The sequence below is a fragment of the Mirounga angustirostris genome, unplaced genomic scaffold (genome assembly GCF_029215605.1).
Source record: "Mirounga angustirostris isolate CCGP_5_RB_7025 unplaced genomic scaffold, mMirAng1.0.hap1 SCAF_3, whole genome shotgun sequence".
NCBI classification, from domain to species: Eukaryota; Metazoa; Chordata; class Mammalia; order Carnivora; family Phocidae; genus Mirounga; species Mirounga angustirostris.
In genome coordinates, this window is record NW_026991711.1 from 140,853,725 (window position 1) to 140,866,645 (window position 12,921).

General features: G+C 36.8%; 1 protein-coding gene across 2 annotated transcripts in view; it reads left to right on the forward strand.

The window, feature by feature from the left end:
* AGPS (alkylglycerone phosphate synthase) overlaps positions 1–9,513 on the forward strand; it is a 147,999-nt gene extending 138,486 nt beyond the window's left edge. For both annotated transcript variants that reach the window (XM_064586738.1, XM_045868459.3), the window contains one exon: positions 5,668–9,513. In XM_064586738.1, coding sequence (XP_064442808.1) covers positions 5,668–5,710 — 43 coding nt within the window. In that variant the 3' untranslated portion in view covers positions 5,711–9,513. The remainder of the gene's footprint in view (positions 1–5,667) is intronic.
* Positions 9,514–12,921: the final 3,408 nt, after the last annotated feature.

Genomic DNA, 12,921 nt, shown 5'->3' on the forward strand with positions numbered 1-12,921 from the left:
TATTTATTTTTTATGTCAACTAACATTTATTCTTTTTTTTTTTTAGATTTTATTTATTTATTTGACAGAGAGACAGTGAGAGAGGGAACACAAGCAGGGGAAGCGGGAGAGGGAGAAGCAGGCTTCCCACTGAGCAGGGGGCCTGATGGGGGGCTCGATCCCAGAACCCTGGGATCATGACCTGAGCCGAAGGCAGACGCTTAACGGCTGAGCCACCCAGGTGCCCCACGTATATTAAATTCTTATTCTGTGGCATACACTGTTCTACAGCAGAACCACAAAAATGAATAAAACATGGCCCTAGTCTTTAGGGAGCATATGATGTTTTCTGCCCTTATCTATCTCATGTTATTTCACCTGTTCACTTGCTTTTTACTCCATTGTATAGGCATCAATTGACAACTTGGGCTTAAATTCCAAGTGTGTCAAGCCATCTATGGGGAAAGTGTAACAGAATTAGCACTTGATTATGTTCTGAAGACAGATCTCCTGTGATCTGTGATTGGCCCTAGTAATTCAAACATTAATTCTGTTTCATAATCTCTAAAAACCTATTTAAGGATCAATAGGATCTTTGAGCTATTGTGTGAATTGCACAGATGAAATCTTAGCATGGAGAAAATTGACATTTTAAATATTTAATAAAAGAAAAATCCTATTAGATTTTAATTGCTTTGTTAAAGCCTCTTGTATCCATGTGTTTGTCATCTCAATATCGGAAGTTTCATTAGTAGAAAGTAAGTCAAATGTCTGAAAAAGAAATGGAAGCATGACTTTAAGTATCCACAAAGCACTAAACTAAACTCTTGGATAGGCATAGTCCCATCTTATGTTAGCATCCCTCGTTGGAGATCTGTTGGCTAACATTCAGCATGTACCTCTACCAGAACCAAACACACACAAAAATGTGCTGTCTAGCACAAATACATGGACAACTACACTCTCTTTTCATGTTGAAACCCTCCCTCTGAAGAAGCATCATCACAGTCAAATCACCTCAGAGTGAAAGTTGTCTTATGTTCTCTGTTCTCATCGGTACCTAACAGGTTTCATAGGGCCAGAACCTCAAATGGCATGAGGTTGTTGGGCTGATTCCAACACATCTTCCAGCACTGACCCTTACATAATCCACCAGTAGTTTGGTTGGATTAATTAAAACTTGAAATACAGGGACGCCTGGGTGGCTCAGTCAGTTAAGCGGCTGCCTTCAGCTCGGGTTATGATCCCAGGGTCCTGGGATTGAGTCCCACATCGGGCTCCCTGCTCAGCAGGGAGTCTGCTTCTCCCTTTGCCTCTGCCCCTCCCCCTGCTTGTACTCTCTCTCTCTCTCTCTCTCTCTCTAGCAAATAAATAAATAAAATCTTTAAAAAAAAAAAACAAACTTGAAATACAAGGTTAATGCACAAAGTTAATGCTCAGATCACTCATATAAGCAGCTAAGTCTAGATTTTCTCTTTAAAATCTGACCTATAGAATAGTGCTAAGTGATATCCAGGATGCCCAAACTAGAACTTTCAAAATATAGTTGTTATATAATAATGGTTAGGTTCTTTTAGCTTTGGCTGAATTCTACTTCTGAGCTTTAGCTTTGGTAATCTTCTAAATGTACAGTCTGTTTCATAATTTGTTTTTTAAATAAGCATATAATCTTTGCAATCTTAAAATCAAATTCATAATTCAAAAAGTTTTTAATTTGTCTAGCTTTTTTAAAAAGAACTCTGGCTAGCAGACCCCAGATTTATCCCTTTTAAAACAGGACTATTTGGTAGCTTCTGCTAAGCCTTCAGTCCCTTAGACCATAAAGAGTAGTTCCAGATAACTTTTGGTGACTAGGCTGGCTACCATGTCCACATTTCTCACACCCAACGCTCCCAGTACTCCCCATACATGTTTGGTCATTCATACCACAAAATGCATTCTTTCTTGGAGCTGTTAGCATCCAAAGGGGGTTGTTGAACTTGTGATTTCAAATACTGTCCCTAAAGGCTTCCATTTCCTCTCTTCCAAAAGTAATTTTTTTAAAAAGCATTTTATTTATTTATTCATGAGAGACAGAGAGAGAGAGAGGCAGAGGGAGAAGCAGGCTCCCAAGGAGCAGGGAGCCCGATGCGGGACTCGATCCCAGGACCCTGGGATCATGACCTGAGCCAAAGGCAGACGCTTAACCATCTGAGCCACCTGTGCGCCCCCAAAAGTAATTTTTTAAAAATGTACTGTATATTGTTGAGGAACATAAAATACTTGTTTTATCCAATCTGTATATACATTAGATATTAAAAGGATTATAAAAAGGTGAATTCCACTTTTAATTTAAGCAGAGAAAGAATTTTCCCATCAGTTTTGATGATGTTCAGCACTTAGCTGGTCTATATTTTTTGTATTTTGTTTTTTTTAAGATTTTATTTATTTTTTTGTGAGAGAGAGAGAGAACGAGCAGGGGGAGGGGTAGAGGGAGAAGGACAAGCAAACTCCCTGCTGAGCAGGGAGCCCGAAGCGGGGCTTGATGCCAGGACCCTGAGATCATGACCTAAGCTAAAGGCAGACGCTTAACCGACTGAGCAACCCAGGCGCCCAAATTTTTGTATCTTTAAAAATATATCTAAGACTCTTAAATACCTGCATGTATTTAGGATAATTGTGAATTGTGAAGTACAAGGTCCCTATCTTGGCTTTTTGTAGCTCTATTGTTAGCTCTCAGACTAGGTTTATACTTCTGGAAAATCAGAAGTCAAAAGAATATAGTTGAGTCAGTAGTCATGAATATTCCATGTCAGATAATCCAGGTTCAGAAAGAGGCATAAGCTTCAGTGGTAAGAATGTACATATGTCTTGTCATGAATAACTTGTGTGAATACACACAAGGGACGCTGAAATAGTCTTCGGCTGCCTGTCATTTGCTATTCTTATCCATTCTCTCCTCCTCCAAATATGGCATGCTACATAAAGGACAGAGTGTCATTTCTTCCATTTGTAAAATGAGCTCTACAAATGTTTTAGGCTCACGTGTACTTGTGCATATGTGTGTTACACATATCCAGACCAGTACAGTCAGCCAATTTCTGAATGCCTAGCAGTGCAAATAAGGATTGTACAAAGGACATTATTAGTATTGTTTAGCTCTAGAATAAAAGTCTTCTACTTTGAAGTGTGCTTTCTCTTTGAGATTACGGTCTTTGGTATTTTGTTGTTGTTATTGTTTTGATTTATTGATTCATCTGAGATAGCCACTGAAGGGTCTTTAGCATTTTATGAAGACTATTTCTACTAACAGTCTTAAAAGGTTGAAAGGCTGAGCATTTTAACTTAAACTATGTTTTCTGTCTGTACATTTATCCTACAGTGTAGCTGACTTAAACTGTTAAGCAAAACTAAAAAGATTCCTGGTTGTTTTAATTATATAGGCCATGATTTCTGACCTCAGTTCAAATTCTGTTATCACTGAAGGAAGAAGCTCTCAGACCTCTGCCATCAAGGGGTTAAATTCTTTCATTAAATATGTTTATGAAAGGCCACAGCCATTTTGCCTGTACTGCTTTTTTTTCTTTTTTTTACTTTCTAGTTCACTAATCAAATGTATGTTAGATTGATTATTGTAAAAGTATAAACCATAGAAAATTTGACAAGATAGATGTGTAAATTATCCTTCTGACAGAACTAATGATGCACTCCAAGCACCTTCTGTTTTCTAGCGCTTGGTGAGCAACTTCATTAAATATGCAGTGGCTGTTGGGTGCCTTCTCAGATGATGGTTCAGCTCCTTGTGGAATTGCATTATTACTAGAGGTGTAAAACCAGGCAGACAAGCTAGCTGTTGGGCATCCTGCTGAGGTTCTAATGTGCTCCATCTTGTTGGAGCAGTTGTTTGCAGTCTTTTCAGGACAATTACATCCATAACCACAGGACACATTCAGTGAAACTATATTACAGATAATAGTGGAGACTAGCATTGACTGCTCTTCACCCCTCTCTTGAGCTGCCTCAGTGTGGGTAGCTTATAATAATGCGACTTCTATCACTCACAGAGTAGTTGCTTTTTTTTTTTTTTAATCCCTTGGAGCAAATCTGAAAATAACTGATTTGCAACTTTTTTGAACGCTTAAAATCATAGGCTATTTGAGGTGAAGGAGTTCATAGATTCTGATCCCTTTGAAGATGACAAAACCAAGGCTAGAGCATTGTGGTGAGTTGTCCTTTAGAGAGATAGTAGGAGGACCAGGTAGAACATCTTTTTGGTGGTAGAGAGCTCATGAATAAGAATTTGTTTTGTTTGGCTTCCAGTTTTAGAGCTTCTTTTAGACGGTTTGTTTGTTTTTTCTTTTTGAATTTTAAGATTGTTTTCTGCTGTATCTCATTTTTCCCCATCTTAATACCAGCAAACTTTTTTATTTCTAGAAGTCAAGCAGAAATACTTTGCTTTCTAAGGAAATCATGCTATAATTTTAATGACAACTTGATAGTTTCCTGGAGAACTGGACACAAAGATGGTTTGAGTGGAGCCTGAAATGGTATTTAAGGTTCCAAATGGCAGATGCTGCAGTGTTTCACTGCAGCCTGATAAATGAGATTGCATTTTAGAATGACAGGCTGGATACTTTAATGAAAGAAGGTTTCCATTTCAGTTGGCCAATTAAATCACTGTTAATGACTTTGGATCATTAATGAACGTTTGTGGAAAATGACCATTTGAATTCAATTATTACAATAATACATTTGAAAAGTACTAAATACAAATAAGCCTGTCTGTAAATTAAAAGATTTGTCCATTTTGCCACAGATAAATTAGCATATTGCTTTGCTTTTCTTAATGCCAAAGCAAGTTAACATTTCAAAATTTTTTTACAGATTAAGTACATATCCTTTCTTATAAAAGTTATACTTAGGAAAGTTTGTTTTTCCTTGGGTGCCCTTAAAAAGATAATTTATTTGTGGATCATCATATTACTTCATTATTCTCAAATTAGCAAGAGCTAGAAACAAAGAAGGGGAACATTATACAATGTATAAAAGTAGAAGATTAAGTTTAAATTGGATTAGGATTTAGTGCCTAAAAAAATCTCTAATTCTGGAAAAACAGTAAGAAGAAAATAACCATTATTTGGGAACATGTAAATTTATTTAAAAGTAATATGAAAATAAAATGCAAATGAAAGTTTCATAACCACATTTTTTTCTTAAACCCATTAAAGGTTCAGATTTTCTTAATTATTTTAAGCATTAAAATGTTTTATGGATGTATATATCCTGCCATTTTTGCTATAATCCCAAAAAATTCATCTGGAGATGATGTTTTTCTTTAGTTAACTTCATTTTCTCTGAAACTTTGGCATGTTTTGGTGGTTAAGACAGGAGATGGGTTCTTTTGAAAAGCATGTTTTTCTCATTTTGTTCTTTGTAAAGTGGGCCCCAGTCTCAGCCCAAGCTTCCTTCATCTCCGTTTCATAGTTTACAGAGAAAGGAGACGCTGTGGAGCTCAGGCTTCCCCTGGGAGTACATTGGGCTTAATGAGCTTGATAGTCTGGTGGGCTCAATAAATCAAATAAAGCAAAACATTTCTCATTTTTGAATAAAAGCATTTATCACACAGTGTTTGTTCATTCATGGTCACAAGATTGATTGGTTCCTAGCATCATCGTGTATATTGAAGCATTTTTGATTTTGTTTTTCTAGTGGGCAAGTTACGGAAGCAGTGGCTAAAGGAAAGTATCTCTGATGTCGGCTTTGGGATGCTGAAGTCTGTCAAGGAATATGTGGACCCCAATAACATCTTTGGAAACAAAAACCTTTTATAAATCTATTACTGTTGTTACGAAAAATGTCACTTTTTTTTTTTTTAAGTCTTCGACTACGGTTATACCGGTAATCAAATATATCATGGACTGTATTTCAGCAAAAATTTTTTTTGGTTGAAAATAAGTGGTTTCATTCTGTATTTGTTTTGTTTCTACATCTATGGATTGACAGATGGTATTTCTAAATCTCTCTCATTGTAGGTGCATCAGTTTACCGCCAATTGGTTGTCATTTCAAATTTTAGTCAGGCAGCACAAGGCTGCTAGTTGTTATTTCAAAGGAAGATGCTGCCAGCTGGTCTGTATTGATGCTTCCCCTTGGGAACAAAGGCAGATTTTGGCGTCATCCACTGCTTATCTAGCCTCTTTTTAAAAGGGCGTTTCTGGGAAGCCGGTATCAAGGGAAGGATTCCGTTGAGGAGTGATTACACATTCTAGTGTGAGTAGGCCATTAAGGAGGGTACTCATGAAAGAACATAGGCAACCTGTTATTTAGGATACCTTCAGTTCTGTGAGGTGCTTGGCCTACATTTTTCTTTGAAATTAGTATGCAGTTACAAAACCTTAAATCAGTCTAAAAATTGTTGTTAGGGGACATGTTTTTGTTCTCCATGTTTCTGTTTCTACTGAGGTGTGAGTTGTATGTGTATAACTGAAATAACCTCTTGTTATATCCTAGTTCCCTTATAATATGTTGTATAAGAAAAGCTGACTTATCACTCATTGTATGTGAAGAACAGGTTTACCGTGAAATGAATGCCTTTATTCAGCTTAAGAGTCCTGATGTTTCTGATTTCACATTCTTTTTGCTGAGATGCAGAAGAAGCTGCAACAGAAACAGAAGAAGGAAGCCTCCTTACACTTAATATCTCCAGTTCAAAGAATCGTTTGGCTAACGAAACACAGTTACCGTTTAACTATTGAATTTGAAAGCCTCAAGTTTCAATGACAAATTTTTTTTCATTAGCCCAAACAACATGATAAATTTTCATATAGAAGTAAAGTTTCAATTTAGCTTTTAATAGTGGTTTAATGCCTTTTTAAAATTACTGGTTTAACCTAAATTTTGAAAAATGTATTAATACACATGCCATAATCAAAAGTTTGAAATATCATATTTCTTAAATAATAGGGAGAACGTTAATCACATTTAGCAAACATTTTTACATTCAAACCTGGATATTAAAATAAGTGAAATGATTACTTTGAATCACTGTCTGTCAAGGTTCATGATTCACATTTTGGGATGGATTCTTTTCTTAATGCAATACCTAACTTTTGATAATTTTTTAAAATTAATACTTGATCAGATAATGTAAGTCATAGTGCACACGATCCTTTAAAAGGACACACTGTCTGTCTATGTAGCAATGGCTCCAAAGTATTTTTGGGCAGTTTGATACCTTTTTTATTTGAAGTATACTTAACCAGAAAAGTAAAAATTTAAATTGACAAAATGGTATTTTTGAGACTTCAAAATGATAAACAATTTTTAATAAAATTGGCCTCAAACTAGTAAAATCTGTAAGCAAATCAAAATTAAATATCAGTTTAATAACAAAAACTAAATATTTATTTATTAGAAGCTGCCTCTCTTCATTGGTGATTTATTTTTAATTGTAAAATTTCCAGCAGATCTTAGCTTTAAAAGCCCTTGCTATTTGAAATAGTTGGATGCTTGATGAGGAAATTACACTTGCCTCTAGAATTATAAAAATCTCAGCTTTATAAAATGCATCTATCTATTCATGAAGGTAATTTCTCTAACTGGTGATCAAAATGTAAAATTTAATACAGTACTAATATTTCACTGGAGTGTATACATGTTTCTGAGTAATTTTTTTAAATAAAATTTACAGATTCATAAGCAGATCCATTCCTTTGCACGTGATTGTTATAACATTTTTTCCCAGGCAGTTCAGATTTCAACAGCCTCAGAAATCTGTATTTGGTATTAGGAAACTATAAATGTCACAGCTGAAAATTGTTGTGTTCACTGTTCTACATGAACCTTACGGAAATTAGTGATTTATGTCTTGGTTTTTCTTCTCCCATGTATGCAGGACTCCCCAACCTTGATTTTATAGTGATGACTGCATTCTGTTCTTGGTATCATTTCTACAGGGATTATTTTGAAACACATGAGCACTCAACACCAGTGCTGTTTGACTCTGATTTAGTAAATCAGAAAGCCTTTTTCCCCACTCTCACACCTGCTTCTGAGAGATACCTCAGCATATACTTAGTTTCTGTGGAGAACTGGGTTCTTGATTATGCACAGAGGCACTTAAACCTTGCCTCATATTTCTGAAATATCTGAAAATGGCTTCATAAAAGTTAAAGCCTGGAGTACATTGTTTATGTGAGGCTTTTAAACCCACTTTGAATAAGTTTGTTTAAAATTTTAAAAGCTCATAACCTATTTGGTTTTTAGTACAGCATAAATATTGACTTGTCTTTCTTAAATTAGTCATATTTCTAGTATTTGTTGATGTCACATTTGGGTTGAGGTTTTAGTGGGACTAGGAACTTGCTGCTAGTGAGAAGTGGCATTGAATAGTAAAGACTCAATATGAACAGGCTTTATTGACCCGTAGAGACTGATGCCTTAATGTTTGGTGCAAAATACAGTGCATAAGTGAATTTCGTCTTATACTGAGTAACTTGAGCTTTTTTAGTTTGTAAGAACTGTAGAAACCACATGCTTATTGTGCCCAGCATTTTACCACAAAGAAAGGATTGAATTCTTTCCTCTTCAGAAGAATTGGGAGTTTACTTCCTAAATGCTTACATATTTAGTAAGAGTTATTTATGAAGCTGGAAGCCTTCGTAAATGTAGTTGTGTTGATGTATTTTGGAAAACAAAAGCGCAATAAAGGATGAGCTTCCATCAGTGTGTGTACTCTGTCAGATACAGATGGTTGCAAGGAAACTTGGTTTCCAGAATATTCTCTTAGTAACTGCTAAGTCCTAGCTTACATTTTTGAGAATGCCTTTCTGCATGCTGGCTCCAGAGACTTTTCTTTGTCCTTTCCTTTTTTAGTTACAGCTTCTTAACCAGAGCTGATCAAAGAAGCCCTGTAGTCCCAAGCTGAAGTGTGTAACCTTGGCTGTTCAAATGGGGCTGGCTGTGGTTGAGCATCTAGTCTGTGTAAGTGCAGAACACAGACAGTTTTTGTGGATTGATTCACAAGCTGCATCTGGTGCTTGAAGCAGCCCCAGTGGAATGCTGTGGAACGTGTCTCTACGTTTTAAGAAACACTGAGGCAGGCATTAAGGACAGCTGTAATAGCTTTTCGTTTACCACTTAATCTTTGGCAACTTGGCTTTTAGTTAGGGCTTAGCTCATGGTGGGAGAAAAGCTGAAAATAACAAGTGCTAGTTTCGGATCGAAGAAGCCAGAATCACCTTTGGCTGGACGAGTGATTGGAAGCGCGGCTTTGCTCAAGGCTCCAGATGAACCATATGTCAATATATTCATTGAATTGTTATTAATTTCAGTGTCCTGAAAAGGAAAGAATGTATACATTGATGCTGAAATTCAGAAAATGTAAAAGAATTTTTTTAACTATCGAATAGAGTTTCTGCTATGAAGGATGTAAGTTACTTGGCTTTCTGCTTCCTAAACCACACTGTTTGTCTTTAGTGTGGAATTTGTAAAAAACTACTTGTAACACAACAGGTTACAGAAAAATATATTATTAATAAAATGCACCCAGGCCTAAGAGATTTTGTTTTCTTTAAAGGGAGTGGGAAGCTCATTGTTCTGTTTGCATATGGGTTTTTCTTTCAAATTTTTTTTTTTTTTTAGTATTTTATTTATCTGACAGAAAGACACAGCAAGAGAGGGAACACAAGCAGGGGGAGTGGGAGAGGGAGAAGCAGGCTTCCCGCCGAGCAGGGAGCCCGATGCGGGGCTCGATCCCAGGACCCTGGGACCATGACCTGAGCTGAAGGCAGCCGCCCGACTGACTGAGCCACCCAGGTGCCCCTTTTTCTTTAAATTTTAGTTTTTCATCTTCATATTTCCACTGATTTGAAAACAAAATTTTATAATTTTATTAATGATGCATAATCAAGCCCCTTTAGAATATAGTTAGCTAGATATTATCACTCTAATTATTTTTTTTATTTTTTTAAAAATTTTATTCTTATGTTAATCCCCATACATTACATCATTAGTTTTAGATGAAGTGTTCCATGATTCATTGTTTGTGCAGTGTTATATTCCTAGGAGGTGTTTAGTCTCCCGTGAACCTGAAGCATTCCAGTTTGAACCTAGGAAGATCCTCGGAGAATGAGCACTGTGCTCTTCTAACCACAGCAATTCCTTAGCAAATGTAAAGACCACTGATATATGGAACACTCAAGCCAAAGAACCATCACAGAATTAGTAACTTGAGTTCTGTGAACATGAAAAGATTTTTTGGTTCCCAAAGGAGATTGTTTTAGAACCCTTTTTTTCCCACAAGGAAGAAAAATAATACATTAAATATCATTAAGAACGTTTTTCAGAGACTGAACTTCCAAATCTAAGAGGGAGAGAGAAGGAAAAGAAAAATGTTTTAGTGTGGATTTCTAACAGGCATCTTATTGTTAGCAGTGTTCTCATGAACAACATGAGCACCCAGTGAAACCTATTGTTTAACCCTTAAAGTAATCTTGTTCACATATCCGTAAAGGACATGAAATGCTTGTACTGGTATACAGTTTCTGTAAATAATTATTTTTTTGGGCCTCGTAAGGAATATCCCCAAAAGTTCACAGTGCCTTGTTGGGGTTTTATTTTTTTTTCCCCCCATGAAATAGCCATCGTTTAAAATGAGTGGGAGAGGATAAATAAGTCTTTAAAGACTGAGATTGTTTAGTAGTTCAGGGCTATTCCTCTTCAAGAATATGTCAGGAATTAAGTAGTTATATGTAGAAATACTGAAAATCCTTTCCACAGTGTGGGTTCGGATCATCTAGTCTGTTTCACTGATTATATGGTGGACCTGTACTCCATATATCCATTCAGTTGATGGGATTTATATGTACTTTCATTCTTAGATTTTCATTCCTATTGTCCCAACTTAGTAGCCCTAAGATGTGGCTTAGTGGATGTGGCCTACTCATTCAGTCCCTGAGACACCCACTACATGCTTTTGTGTGTCAGTCTTTTTTTCTGTGATGGTGCCTTCAGAATAATGAGTATTTCTGTTCCTGGACAATGATAAATCTTATGAGAAATATGTGTAGATTATATTTCTTAATTTTTGTCCTTTTTTGCTAAGCCTGTGAAATACTTTGGCTCTGATACAACTTGACTTGAATAATATCTTATCCTGAGTCTTCCTCCAAGGCAGTGTATATTCCTGCCAGGACTGTAGTAATCTTTTGGGAACTACATGTGGGTAAGCTCTTGTATGTAAGCCATTATATTGCTGTAACTAATGCATACAAACAGTTCTTCTCTTTACATTTATAGTTTAAATGTTGATATGTAGTGGGAAGGGAAGTTCCTGAGAGATTTCAGCACAGCTTTGTCAGTTCAAACTGAGCCATACTGTTTTCCACAAGGGCTCAAAACATAGTCTATATACTGTGCTTTTGGTGTATGTTTGGATTCTCCTTTTATTGCTTTTCCTAGACTGTACTGTTCTATAAGCAAATGCCCATGTGTGATTTTTAAGATGTGCTGGGAAGAAATAAAACAATATCAAAACCACTCATTGTTACAGAAATTGTTGCTTATTTCATACTGATTCCATTTAACCTTTTTTTGTCAGCATCATGCTATACTGACAGAGAATGGATAATGTATAGTGCGTATCCATGAGTAGCCTCTATTAGTGAATGACGTGTGCACAGATACCGATTTTGTCCCTGCCTGTGGCTCCTATACTGGAGGGAAGGTTGTAGGTTTCTGGGCTCTGATACGACTGAGGATCAAACCTGTTGAACCTAATCTTACTTGGTTCATTTCATAATCACTTGCCTCACTAAGATTTCAGCTCTTAATTAAAGAAGTTTTCTGCCTGACTCATATAAGCTTGGACTGAATGAACCTTAGAAATCCTCTCATCTTACCTTTTCCCAAACATAGTTGTCTAATTTCCCCTATCTCCCAGGCCACAGATAACCAGTCTTCCTGAACATTTGCTGTTACCAAATGGCAATTTATTGCCTTTCCAGGAAGCCTTTTCCAACTTTAAATCTTCAGGTATTAAGAGGTTTTTATTTATTAGACTGAAATCTGCCTTCCTCTTCTATTCATTGATGTAACTTTTATCTCTGTAGTCATAAAGAATTGTCCAGTTGCTCTCTTGAAGGGCAGCTCTTCCCATGTTTAAAGGCAGCTCGTGTTCCCCCACGTCTTCTCCAGTCAGCTTTTACTCCTGTGAGTTCTAGACCTTCACCATCCCAGTCTCTTCATATGTGTCTCTTTGATGTTCTTTTTTTTTAAGATTTATTTATTTTAGCGGGGGGGTGGTGCAGAGGGAGAGGGTGAGAGAGTCTCAAGCAGACTCCTCGCTGAGTGCAGAGCCTGACACAGGGCTCAATCTCACAACCCCAAGATCATGACCTGAGCCAAAACCGAGTCCGCGCTTAACCGACTGCCACCCAGGCACCCCAAAATTTTATTTCATTTTAAGAATTTTAATTATTTTTTCTCTTTTAGAGAGTGCATGAGCAAGCAGGGGGGAGGGGCAGAGAGAGTATCTCAAACAGGTCGTACGCTGAGTGGGCCTGGATCCCACGACCCATGAGATCATGACCTGAGCTGAAATCAAGAATTGGATGCTCAACAAACTGAGCCACCCAGGCGCCCCCTCTTTGAAGTTTAAGTGAAGTGTCTAGGCCTACATGTGCCAGAGTAGTAGCAATGATTTCCTTATTCTAGTCACTAATAAAAGCATTTTTGATGGACATTGTACTACCTCACACTGAATTTGAATTTAACAAAGCATGTCTTTTCTGCATATGACGTTTTGGCCACATCTCCCTGGAGTCTGATTTTTTAAAGTCCAATTACCTGTTTTTATCCTTACTAAAATTTGTATCTTGCTGGATTTAATTCCAGAGTTTCAAAATTTTAGAATCTTGACTCATCCAGAATATTTTTTGTTCCATCCAGTTTTGGGTCCTTAGTA